At 39.8% G+C, this 14098-nt stretch overlaps 1 protein-coding gene across 6 annotated transcripts in view; it reads right to left on the bottom strand.

Moving 5' to 3' along the window:
- Positions 1–461: 461 nt before the first annotated feature.
- The window catches only part of ZNF462 (zinc finger protein 462), a 90180-nt gene continuing 76543 nt past the window's right edge, over positions 462–14098 (bottom strand). For all 6 annotated transcript variants that reach the window (XM_052700662.1, XM_052700658.1, XM_052700661.1 and 3 more), the window contains 4 exons: positions 9090–9313; positions 6572–6704; positions 1677–1791; positions 462–713 (listed from right to left, as the gene is read on the bottom strand). In XM_052700662.1, the coding sequence (XP_052556622.1) occupies positions 512–713; positions 1677–1791; positions 6572–6704; positions 9090–9313 (674 nt within the window). In that variant the 3' untranslated portion in view covers positions 462–511. The remainder of the gene's footprint in view (positions 714–1676; positions 1792–6571; positions 6705–9089; positions 9314–14098) is intronic.

Here is a 14098-nt window from a genome sequence, read left to right as displayed (position 1 = left end):
GACTGTTTTAAGCAAAGCAGTTTCTGTTTTTGTTTTTGTTTTTTTTTTTTTTTTTCTTTTTTTTTTTTTCTTTTCTAAAGCAGTTGCATTCAGTCTGGAAAAGCAATATGTATTAAAACTAGAAAAACGCACCAAAATTTGTGCGTTGAAAAGTTATCCCCCTTAACTTTTTCCACGCTCACGATGCTTCCATTCATAAACAATCCAAATCTCCATTGCAAAGCACGTTGTGTAATGTTGGAACATGGGGAGTTTCTTCATTAGTCCAAGATGAACGTAACTTCCCATTGTCAAGATCCAGAAGAAAGGATGCAGCAATGTAATGGAGCCACTTATTCCATCACTTAAATATTTAACTTTAATATACACACACTCACACAGGTACCAGTGCTTTGAAAATAGATCATTCAGTCCTAAAAGCAGCTTTATTTCTTCCTTCTGCCCGCCCCGCCCGCCCACCCTATCCCATTCATCACTGTTCAAGTACGTTGATTAAAATCACACCAAATGCTTATTCATTTTTGGCCTCCGAGATCTCTTGGAGAGGTTTGTCAGGAGTTACCACACTGACTACGGTTTCACTGTTGTGAGAATAGTCCAGCACCATTTTCTCAATGCCTTCTTTTTCTTCTGGCAGTGTGCTAACAGTGTCCTCCATGTCCTCCTTCGGCTGGCTGTCCTCACTTGTCCCGTGCTTGCTTTCATTCAGTGCCCTGGAAAGCCAAGAGCGGAATGCAGAAGCACCATCAGTACAGAGAACAACAAAGCCAATCCATGTTTATCACACACAGGAGAAAACCAGACTACTTCCTGAAAAAGTAGCTACAAGCAGCCACACCACTGCTACCTGGTGCTGTCAGCGGAATGAAGCCACCAGTGGGATCCACGAAATTCCTGCTTTGAAATAAAGCCTTTGCTCCCTCTCAGCTGGGGCACATATGGCACAAGAAGGAAGAACCTCACTTGCAACTTTTTAAAAGTTTATTCCCCCTCCCCTTTCCCTTGTAAATGATACCGACTAGGCACCAAACAAAGGCAGAAGAGTACCTTTCCCAAAGAGTAATGATCCAATAAAATATTTTAGAGCTCCCAATACTTCAAATGCATTCATCCAGATAGATAAGATTAAGCATAAGTAGTATTTTTCATCCTGCAACAATTAAGCCACAATACTGTATTCAAAGGCCTTCTGCAGGACAGCAGTCTTGAATGAGATCTGCTCTTTGAAGAAACTCCTGTCAGCGGAGACATCTCTGCTACGGACATGATCTTCATCAAGAAAGGAAAATAAGCATTCCAAAGACAGCTATCTTGTCTGTGATGCTTATCACTGCACAGCATTCAAACTGTTACAAAAAGACAAAGATCTCTGCAGTGAACTTCACTAAGTACATTTTAGGAGGAGTTCAAAATGGTCCATTTTATTTCTCTTTAAAATCTTGGTATTTATCTGCACCTAATTCTCTGTCTACAGCCACCATGGGCTGCAGGGTTACAACGAGTGAACTCATAGAGATATCCAATAACTGTAGCCATGCTTATGATAGAATTCTTCCTTCACGTAGTAGTGTTTGCCTTCAACACAGGCCTTTTAGGGAGGTGATGAGCACGATGGGATCATCACAAGATCTACTGTCACCTTTGGCTTTTTGGCAAAGGAGAATAAACCAACTTACATGCCATGTCTCAGCACATGTCTCTCCCACTCAGAGCCTTCTGTAAATGATCGGCCACAGAACTCACATGGGAAGCGTTTCTCTGGAGGACCATTGTCAGGAAACATCATTGAATCTGGAAAAGGCAAGCACAGCCTGTGAATTTTTAAGTGTCAGGGCAAGAAGGGACCACTTTCATGCTGCTCCAATTCATCCCACTGCACAAAATTGGAAGATGTATCCTTAGGAAGCAAAAAGACTTATCCATCAACTACTAAGCTTGTGGAAATACAATTGCTTCACATCAAAACGACACTGCAAGTAACAAATCACATCCTAAATCTTAAAGTGTATCTGCAAACAAGTGTAACAAAGCTGTTACTTACTTCATGTCCTTGTGTTTTAATAACTGAAGGGACCATCGAGTTTTGATTTAAAACCAGCGTTGAGATAAGCTAATGGTAAAAAATGTCTTGAAAGCAATATGAATTAAAGCATTAAAGCCAATCTGCAACTTTTGCATTGGTTGTACAAGCTCTAGAAAGCAAACATGTACAGTTAACATGTGACCCTCATGAGACTCTTCACTGTGAAGTCTTACAAGATAGAGTATCTCTAAAAAGTCCAGTATTTTAACTGCACACGTTTTTCATCCCATTCTAATCTTTCACACAAACTGCTTGGGGCCTCATTTGCGGGAGTGTCAAGCACCCAATAATACAAGTGAAGCCACTGGCAGCTTGGAGTGGTATTTCTGAAAACCCACACCCACATGAACACAGCCAGCTTTAACAAAAGACGAAACTTGTTCTCACAAATTAAGAAGATCACCTCACAAGCCATTAAAAATAATTGCATGGACTATCTCACTTCATTCTTTTGCTGGATATGAGACAGTACCATCTGCTCAGAGCATTAATTCCTTAGCAGGGATTATCTTAAGCAAGAAATCAACAGAACGTCTTTCTGACTCCTTCCACACTACATAATAAAAAGGGTTTTGCTTCATTCTGGTTCTGATCTCTGCTCACTTGATTTCTTCACTGTTGGACTTGCTGTGTTCGAGACCAGCCCAGGATTTCAAAATTATCCACACATTCACTATTATCTGCATGTAAAGTTCTGTAAAGTTTTTTTGTAACACATTTGTCACTAGTTATTCTTTCCTAAAGTTCTATATGGAATTGTCCTTAATATCACTTTTTGTCTCTTCCCCCTGCAAGAAAAACTGTCACTTCGTATCACTTCTTGTCAGTGATTTATGATGTGGTTATGTATCACAAAACCAGATGCAGCGTCACTAGAACACCAGAAAGGGAGTCAATACCATTAGTTCAGTTTACAAAGAATCATAGGTGGAACCACAGAATGGTTTGGGTTGGAAGGGCCCTTGAAGCCCAACCTATACCGTGGGCAGGGCTGCCCCCCACCAGCTCAGCTGCCTAGGGCCCCATCCAACCTGGCCTTGAGTGCCTCCTGAATTTTACTGCCCAAGCACGTGGCACAAATTCATCACTGCACTGCAACACACAGACAAGTATGGTACAGAACAATTATTTGTGGAGGGTAGATGTTTTTTCTGCAAAAAAAAAAAAAAAGCTGTTCTCTGCAAGAAGTTGCTTACCAGATAGTACACAATAGGAACTCTATTCTGGGCCTCTATCTAAAGAAAGGAAATACACACCACAGAGGATATTTTGCTGAAATAAATAGGGAGGATTTGTATCTGCAATTCCATTAAGAGCAGCAAGTGTTACTCCAGTAAATCCACCAGATCTTTAGAATACACTCTATTGTTCACTCCCCAATAGTTTTCAGTCCTAGAGCTGCAGATCTGCAAATCCAGAGGTGTATCAGAACCTGTTCTCTGGGGCCTACAGATGACAGATAACAACCTGACCTCTTTTTTTTTTTTTTTTTTTTTTTTTTTTTTTGCAGGTAACAACAGGTACAAGCACTTCTGGACCACCTTTTTTTCCTCTATTGTGGAAGCGGATTCTGGTTTCTGTTAAGAACAGGAAATTAAGGTTGAGATAGAGGACATCCGAGGCACAGTTTGTAGCCAGGGCAGCTTTTTGTTCTGGGTTGTACACCAGAAACCCTCTTTTCCCACCTCTGCCGCGGGACAGTGAAGCTGGGGAGCTTCACCCCAGCTCACTGTATTTTTTGCTGTCCTTCACCAGCAGCCAAATACTCTTTTCCCTTCCCATCTACACAGCTGTTCATCTGCTGCTGACAGGACATACCCATCTCTGCAGGATCACGTGGGCAGTAGTCCTTCTTTGGTCCACTGCCCGAAAGCAACACTCTCTTCCTTGCACCTTCAGAGCTTCGCATACCAGCCTGAAGTTGAAGTGGAGAAGCTAGGCTGCTCTTTTGACTTATGGAAAGAAATCCTAGTTCTGCCAAAGTCACAGGCTTCAGAGGGTTCAGACAGCATTTCTTTCCAGATTCTCAGGGACACAAATTGACACTCTCAGCAAATCACACTTCCTGCTAACTCCACAAAGATTACGATTGTCAAAAGCACCCAAGTGGAATATGAGATTACATAGTTTGATATGGTTTGAAAGCTGTGACACCATTAGCCATGGTGACAGGCAATATTTAAAAGCCCAGGTCTGGTCTTCTGCTAACAAAGCAAAATTTTCTAGGGTAGAAGTAACTTCTGTAAATCCACTGGGAGAAGACGTCAGCATACAACTCTGCATCCAACCACACCTTCACCTATCTCACCAGGACATTTTTAAAAGTGTACTTTGTATCTTGAACCTTAAAGTGATAATCCTCATCTTGAGAAGCAAATACAACTTCTTGCAGTTGGCATAAATGTTTCCTGCATTTTCTATCTACTGTAGTATGTTGCAATGCAAGTGGTATGGATTCAAGGGAGGCAAATTAACACGTATTAAACATTGCTTCTATGGTCTGGTCAGAAAAGAACACCTGTGCAACAAGCCAGAAAATACGCTTTTTTTTTTTTTTTTTTTTAAATAAATGATCACATACAAGTCACTGTCAAGAAATACACCAAAATGTGAAAAAATAAATGAAAATAGAATTGTTAAAGACACTTGCTTAACTATTGTTCACACGAAACACAGAGATAACTCATCTCTTTTCCCTGTGAATGTACAGCTCCAGTGTACAAGGTAATATTTTTATGTTTTGCACAACAAATGTCACAAAATCAAGTATCACAGAGATAATTTTAACAAGGAACTTCACCTTGGGCTGTCTCCCTCCCTCCCATTTACATGGATGTGCAAGGCTTGTCAGACAGCACCTTCTTTCCTTTGCTCTGAATACTCCAGTTTCCAAGGTCACTCAGCACCTGCGCTTGGACGTAATGCTAAAGTAATTCTCACAAGGACAGCACGACTCTTCATCCCTTGCTAGCTGTGGGTCTATACAAAACATTAATCAGCACACTACAACTGCAACTCAGAGGAAGGGGGGTGGTCCTGCAGTCAAGGCATTATTCAGGCAGCATTCCAGCCAGGAAGCTCAGAGGATTTAAACACTATCTGAAGAGACCTAGTGTGTTTCCTAACAACTTAATATCCAAGAACTTTGAAATGCCTATCTCTTTAGCAGATCGCTTGATTCCTCTACTGTTGCTATCTAAGACTTTTGTAAAGGATACTCTACATTAAAATTTAAACGGTTTCCTATCCAACTACCTTCTTTTCTCATTTAAATAAAAGCTATCATTAACTAAACTTGAAGTGAAGTGCCAGTGATAAGCACAGACTGAACTGATTTTGTAGGCACACTAAACAAAAGCCAAGGCACTGGGGTCTGGCTATTAAAAACGTGAAATGATCTAAGCCCCTCTTGTTCTGAAATCATCCTTTAAATTTATAAACTTTAGTCTTCAAGGTACAGAGGACTTGGGGAGACATCTGTTCTTTTGTGAATTAGTCCTGAATTAAAAATGAATCTTCTACTGATAGCTGAAAATTCTGGAGGAAAAAGGCAAACATCTTGGGATATTTTTAATGAAGTATGTAGATACTTGCCTAACTACAGTTATCAGCACCAGTAGGGTAAGGCATCCCAGGAACCCAACACTCAGGCATGACAGGGCTCATTTAAGAGTTGTAAACATTTTTTTTTACTGCATTTAACTGATAAACTGAATATCAGAGCAGACTAGACAACGATTTAGACCAAATTCTTGCAGTAAGCTAGTTTTCACATTGGAGAGGAGAAAGACAACATAGTTTGATTTACAGGAGGACTTTCTTTTTCATAACTTTGATCAAAATTTGTTCATTAATAAGAACATGACCCAGCCTTGCTGAAGTCTGTGAAATTAATTACTGACACAAACTTAGGCTCATACTTAAGAAACACAATGGAATAGTTTGGGCATGGTTCTACCATAGTTCTAGAGCCACCAACTGCAACACCTACAACAAGAATGACTCTCTGACAAGGAAGGAATGCTGGACTGAGAGTTAATAATAGCCAACTAAAAAGTTTGGGCATGACCTCTTTGTCCCCTGCTTGAACAGTGACAAGGGTGAAGCTAAAAACTGCTTACCAACACAGAAAATCTGACAGACGACTAAAATATTAGGTTGAATAGCATCAAGACATTCACCTGTTATCTGCATGGGCAGATAAGGCAAAGATCCTATTTGTGTTTTCTTAACAGTCATTAAGAAATGTATTTTCTTAACAGTCAGAAAACTGTGTGATAAGGATTAGAAACATAAGATTTCCCCAGGATTGGTGGTGTCTTTTCACAAAAGCTGCATTCTGCTCCTGCTGGCATGCCTGCATGAGTCTAAAAGAATGTAGAGTAGAGTGAACAGCTGACCTTGCTTGGTGGGACTTCTGCAGCATGTCACTGTGAAGAAACAGAAAAAAAAAAAAAGAAAGAAAAAAAAGAAAAAAACTGTACTGACCTCTCTCCTCAGTCTTGGGGCTTAACTCTTCTTCTTTTTCTTCATCATCACTGCTGGAGCTCTCTGTTTTCCCCTTCATTTGTTCCAACTGATCCAAGTTAACCCGTCCAACCAGCTCAAAATTACGACTCACCTTTGACAGAAACACTTTTGTCAGCCATTAGCATAACCATAAGCTACTCAGAAAAAAATACACATATGTCAAAATGAAATGCAGCACACCCCAAAGCCTGCTGAGCCAGAGGTGACATGCAGACTCCATCAATCTAACAGACATTTATTTTCTGTGATCGCTTTTTCACCATTTAATCAGTATTTCCCATTTTGATATTCAAAAATTAATGGAATTCAGTAAATTCTCCTAATTTCTTCCTGGTTTTAAGGTACTCAAGGTAAAAAAAAAGTCCAGGAAATGCAAAACCCTTTAAGTTGTATTCTAACTGGACCATTCAACTACTGTATCAAATACTGCCACTGCACATCCGCACTGAAGAAAAATGATTCATTCAGCTTCACGCATGAAAGAACGGGTCCTTTACTAAGCACATGGCTGCTTCATGCCACATACACTTTCACTCATTAATAACAGATTAATTCTCATTACAAACGGCTGCAAAGTGCTTTGCAAACTGATATATAGGCTATAATGGGAGCACTTAATCCAGCAGTCAAACTCAGCTAAGCCAAGGGTGAAATGCAGCAGCTACTAAACAGATCAGGGCAGCAGCATGAAAGCAACAGCTTAGGGCACAGAAGTCAGGAACTCCTGCACATACACCAGAAAAAGCAGAGGAACAGTCCAGATTTACAGTGAAGGCAGACTGTGGGAGCACGACCAGGATACCACAGCTAATACTTGTTGGATGACAAGCGCCCTCTGAGCTCGTTGATCACTGCTGGGAATTTGGATTCATCTTTCATGCAAAAACACAGCCCTCCAGCAGCACAGGCACTGAGCCACAGAGGCAGAGAGGATAGAGAGAGAGGAATGAGTGCAGTACAGCACACCCTGCAAGATACTGAATGAAATATCAACCCCCACTGGCTAACTTAAATGTTTCTACAGAAAACGAAATGTGAAAGAACCAAAGGAGCATGTGAATTAAACTGTAGTGTATCTCCAAATAGCAACCATCCTAAATGCAGCAGAGTACAGGTAATAGGTTCTTAGCCACTTCATACAGCCAGGATGAGGCTCTCTGACTTGACTTGTTACCCATGCACTCTTAAACAGACAAGACCATATGCAGGACGCTTAATTCAACTCCCTCATGCACAGGAACTCTTTAAGGCACAATATATCAGTTGTGTATCTAAGCACTGAGCATAGACACAATTTAGTAAGATATAAATTACAAAGAGAGATGGTAAAAAAATATCCTACACTACTGGGAGTATTACTGTAGGTCCAAACTGGAGGAGAAAACTAGGTATGGGAATAATCTTCCCAGGCTGACCACTGACAAAAGCATGAGGATTAATGCCTCCTGCATACAGCAAGATTAGAAGATTCAGAGCATCTCACATACCATGTGAATTGCAGAAGATTCTCAAAGAATAACGAAGAAGTGGGCAACTACATTAGCGGGCTAACCTAAGTTTACAGAGTTTGCTTCTACAATATTTCTTTTTTTTTTTTTTTCTTTTTTCTTTTTTTCAGTGTGTAGAGTTTTGTTGGGACTTCTTATCTGCTAATACTGTCAGCATAAATATGTTTGGTGATCAGAAAAGTGTTGTTCAGTCAAAGAAGTCGGAGTGAGCTTTACTGAAGACTTGGGTGGGAATTTTAGGAGACTGCCTCTAACAGATAGAGGCAAACAGTTGCCTCTCTGGACCTGTGATAAGAAAATACTCTGATAAGTACTCCAAAACACATCTCAGTTCTAGAACTGAAGTATCTCAGCTACAGATACAGAAATTCAAAGCTAACAGGAGTCTCCGGAAGGCCTTGTAACCGATTCCCAGAGACTGAGCTCCGCAAAAACACCAAAGCAGTCTTAAGCTAGGACCTGGTTATATTTATTTATCTTTCCCTTGTTAAATATAAATAGAGATGCATTGCCCTTTTTGTTATTAAAATGTGCATGGCATGACATGCTGCTGAAGTTGCTAGAGCAATCTTTTATTTGGAATCTCCTGCCTTTTAGACAGGCTGAATTACAGCCTTAATATTGTTTCATAATGGTTTTTGTTTGTTTGTTTGTTTTCACTTTAAATAAAATAACATTAACAAGTGCCTTTTCCAGATGATCACGTTCTGCATAAAATAGTCTGCCAATTCTGATCATCCTAAACATTTCAGAAACCCTCAATTTTGAATTTCTGAGGGGGAAAAAAAAAAAAAAAAGGAATAGTAGAAAACAGGAGTTTAAGTTCTATGTGAAATTAGTTTTCAGATGGATGGAAGGAAAGCAGGTTGGCTAATCAGAGCATACAGAGTAATTTAGGGTACTTGCAAGTACCATAAATGCAGCATTTACATGGAGATTGTTACAAAATGAAACTACTTGAACCTTACCTTGTGCTCATCTCGAAGGTGAGCATCCAGTTCCTCTGTGTGTTTGGTCTCAAAGTAGCAGAGTTGGCATTTGTAAGGTTTCAGTTCATTGTGCTTCTCTATGTGCTGCTGCAAGCTCTCATCACTGGAGCAGGTAAAGGTACACTTATCACAGCGGAAAACAACTCCCTGCAAGTACTTTGATAGTTTGGAGCGGCAGACTTCAATGGGAACGACCCGCTCTTCTGTAGGAACAGGATAAGGTTCACTTAACAAATTTTACAAAGTATCAGCATGTGTCAACAGCGTGGAAACTACCACCCACACAAGGACCAGAACCTCCTTTATGGATATGCAAGTCTGCCTGCATAGGAGTGAGAACCAAACTGGACTACCAGGCACAGAAAAAAAACAAAATAACCTCTCTGCAACAACAGAGCTAATCCTTCAATGCTACAAATGCAACTGCTCTTTGGGTTAACAATGATAGGATTGGAGATCTGGGGGTGAATGAGACTCCATCTGTGAGCCAAGATGCAGAGCTTGGGAATTCAAAAGCAGATATAAATCAGCCAAATCAACAGACCATTTTGGTTCAGCACGTGACCACAGCCAGAAGTGGCTGCTAGAAATCTAATAGAAATGGAAGGCGCAGAGTGCTGTAAAAATCAGAGCTGGTATTCTCAATGTCATATTCAAAGCTGCTCACTGGTGACTGAGGAGGCAAGTAAGGCAGTACCTTCTCCCAGAAGAGGCCATGCAGTCCAGCCAGCAGCAGAATCTCCCAAAACACCCATAACTTTCAGAAAGCTTAGGCTCAAAATCTAGACATACGTCATGTCACGCATCCCACAGTTCAGGTCGAGGACATAGGCATGTACTGCAAATGCTCTCACTGAGTTTCTAAACTCTTTGCCTCTCAGATAAAATACAGACATTTAACAAAGCAGTAATTAATTTCAATCTTTTTACAGAGTAAGAATCGGATGTGTATAACACCCTTCCACTGTGTTTCTCAAGCTGTGTGCAGAAAGGAAATCCCAAACTTAACCTTTCAGCAATAGGTCGCCAGAAAATCCTTTAAGGACCAATTATGGGCTTCTGTTACTCAACTGGCCTTTTTAATTAACATTGAACTTTAGTGCTGCTATACCTTACGGACTGCAGATTACAGGAGGATCCTTCTCATACAGGTCATGCTGAACAACAGATTCAAACAAATGAGCAAAAAAACATAGGCCAGAAACTCAGTTAATGTGAAGGGTAAGGAGCAATCCTTGTACAGATCTGAGCCAACGATCCATTCCCTTTAATAAGGTAGGTAACATCACTTCCAAAGACAACTAAAGAAACACAGATTGCTTTATGGCTTTTCAGGAAGGGCGCAGAAGCTCTGCTATTCTCTCATCTTTAGCCAGTCCGCACACAACCACCGCTACAAGACCTGTTCCACAGCTCTCAAAATACTCCATCTTCCTCAGTTTCTCCCTGAACACTGAAGATTTCCTACCTCATGGCCTCCTCTTTGGCCACTTCAAAAAGTAAAGCTCTTCCCAAAGCTATGTCTTTGAAAAATGCTGAAGACTTGTGGTTCTACACTAACATCTCTAGCTACACAGATGCTGAATTGTGCCCTTTCAGTGTGGTAAGCAGGGAAGGGAAAATAGCCTAAAAGACGACAGAATTTAAAGTTGTGATTCTGTGGTCACAAATTTTTTTTAGAAGGCTCTTGCCACTGTATGCTTTTGGACTTCCTCACGGATGCAAAGCATGCAGTTTCGAAAGTGAAAAAGCCAAGTTAAGTATTCCAATGAAAGAAAAAAACCCTAAAATTTCTGAAAATTCTCCTTTCCTCTAGCATATGGCACAGATTTAAACAAAAACATTTTATCTACCACTGTGGAGCAATGCAGGATCTCCTAACTCACATCAGGGAAACCTATTATCTCACAGACAATCACACATACGCTCATCAAATGAAAGGGAGCACAGTAACATAAAAGAAAAAAAAAAACAAGATAAAAGTAAACATCAATTATAGCCTGAAGGATTTTAGGGGATAATTTACAAGTTTTACATGAGTAAAGTAAGTTTCGTAGTAAGTTTCCTCCAAGAAATGACTTGGAACTTACAGACTCATTTCGACCCAGAATTTCACATTTTATAAGGCCTGGTTTGCCTTTATAAAGTTGTTTGTATTTAATTACTCATTCAGAATGCATTTATCATATGTGAACAACTGGCAAAATTCCAACACACCATAAAGGTTCTTACACAAATTGAAAGATCTAGGGTTTTTTTTGTTTGTTTTACAGATGTCAACTTCTTCAGACTTCAACAATGTCTAAAAAGGGACTCCAGTCCACTATGCCTCATTAAAAAAAGATGCCATGATTGTGGAACTGTAGCAATAAGTACAAGGAAAAAAGAATAAAAATAAGAAAATAAACATCTGAACAGCATAATCTCAGTTTAAGAAACTCAATCTTAGACAGAAATATTCAGGTTAATTCCAGAGCAGATCAGAGAATACACATATTTTTTTCCGCAAAGACATTGAGAAAGACAATGGCTTTATCAGTCCTTTGTTATAAGGAAAAATCTTTACTCAACAACACACCATACCATACACTACTCAATTCCTTTCCTTAAACATAGACCAAGTACAAACAGTCCTACAAATTATTTGGTTATGTCAGGTGTTTGTCCATAGATATTTTTGCCCATAATCAATGTAAATCAAAGTTACAGTCACTTAACATATAGCATTTTGTGTTCCATAAGCCAAAACCAAGCAGAGCACTGGGGTATGTATGAGTGAAGATGTGTACACAAGGTATAATAGCAGAAACAACCATGTGTATGGAAACAGGATATTTAGCAACAAAGCCTTGGGGGAGGTAGAGTAATTTGAAAATTTCACATTTTTTGTCTTGAATTTACTAGTCAATAGAAATGGATGAGATTTCGTTTAAATGGAAGGAAAAAAAAATCCCTATTTGTACCAGCAAGAGAGTAAAATGATCTCAAAAAGAAGAAAATAGAAAACCCCAAGGACTTTAAAGTAGACATAATAGTGATCTCGGTAAGTTGCATCAGACCTGAAGAAGTATTAGTGTGTTTCAAAATGTGTGATGAGAATGGTACCAAAAGGGATAATGAAACTGAACTGTATGTCCAGACTCAGTCAAAGCTAAGCTGCTCTGCTGGCTGTGGAGCAAGATTTCACTTTCTTCTCCATAGAAGGTCCCTGTGCTTGCCTAACCATACTCTATCTCTTCACATGACTGCACAGCAGAGGACCAAGCCTTCCAGCTGTATCAATCCCTTGATACAGCCTGCCAAAAGGTAAGGAGCCTGTGCTCCACATATGCCTATAGAGAGGACATTGAACAGCATTTACATTGATAAAGAACAGATTGAACAGAATAGGTTACACCTGCAGAAAGACTTCTGGACGTATTCTGTTTCCCCACATCCTTAACAAGAAGCAAATTCCTTGTGTAATTCTTACACACCATTCAGCCTTACAGCTTATAATTCTTTAGCCCTATACAAGCCAAATTCCACAGCTACTAATTAAGAGATACATATACTTTCAATTTTAAACACACATTACTTCATCAAGGACTTTAGATGCAACAATTTGGAAAGAATGTAAGAGTTACAGCTCTGTAAATGTGCCTTTTTACACTGGACAAAAATTAAATATGAAATGGACTGAATCTTCCACTCTTGATTTTACACGCTGCACTACTCCATCTACCTAAAAAATCAACTCTTTATGACCACAGCTCAGGACTATACTTGTTTTATAAATATAAAACCAATAAAAGAGGAAAGGTATCTCATGCTGCATTCAACATCTCTCAGCCTCTCTCTAATGAGGGGGATTTAACAGTGCATGTTAAATCTTGTCAAAATCATCTGCTTCACATTCCAAGCAACAAACACAACTAAAAGGTTATTTTTTGTTTTGTTTTTAATCTGGATACGTGCACTGAAAAGAACTTTAAAGGATGACCATACTTACTTTACTACCATAACTCTTGATGCCTAATAAGATCCTTGTGCTTCCTTCAATAGATTCTCTACCAGCTAAACTCCCATTTTTATTAAAAGTTATTTTATTGATTTACCTCTTCCAGTGCACTAGTTGGTGTATAATCATGTCATTTGCTACCAGTTGTTTCAGCAGCACAAGGACTCAAGGCTGGTTTGTGCAAATGAAGCAGAAGCTAAACAAAAGAACAGATCTGGTGTCACTCAGGAGGTAAACAACTTCCTGCAAGTGATCAGAAACACCTCTGTAAGGGCAGCACAGCTTCTTAAGCTCATGAAGTGCTCTTCTACTTGTGCAACAAGAAACTCCCAGTGTAAAGTCTACGTTTGATGGGAACTCTCCTAAGTCCATCAGCTTTTCACTCTATCTATATTTTAAAAAGCAGCGCTCACTGGTGCTCTGGCAAGTAACAAACCAGACACACCTTGACATCACTTGAAACCGCAGTGCACACTGCACAGGGATTAACTAAACCCTCTTCTCTTCTGAAGTGAGTTAATTCTGGAGTATGTCCTGAAGCTGGGCAAAATCTGACACTACAACACCTTCAAAGACAGGAAGTAAATGCATCTGACAAACTTTTACAACCAAACAAAGCAACTTTGTAATGTGCATTTTGAATCACTGGCAGGTCACTTTTTCCCAGATATTTCCTCACAAGGGCCCTGCTAACAGACAGAAATTTGCATCAAGTCTGCCAACATCACTCTTTTGGTACAAGAAGGACTTTAAGTAACCAATACTGGGAAATTGTATGTTACAAGGAATTACATTAGCACTTGTCACACCAGGATCTCCTCCAGCAAAAGATGGCATGCAAAACTTGTGTTTGTACACCACCAGTATCCGACTGTGAAACTCTGCCCAACCTGCAAGCAGGCAGAATGCCATCCCACCACATGGATTAGGATTTTGGCAGCCAATAGACCATCTACAAGCATCAAATGTGATAGCTATGGGCAGGAAT

The sequence above is a fragment of the Tympanuchus pallidicinctus genome, unplaced genomic scaffold, assembly GCF_026119805.1.
Source record: "Tympanuchus pallidicinctus isolate F22 unplaced genomic scaffold, pur_lepc_1.0 scaffold4, whole genome shotgun sequence".
Lineage (NCBI taxonomy): Eukaryota > Metazoa > Chordata > Aves > Galliformes > Phasianidae > Tympanuchus > Tympanuchus pallidicinctus.
Note: the sequence above shows the minus strand (reverse complement) of the source record. Positions and strands in the feature narration are given on the sequence as shown.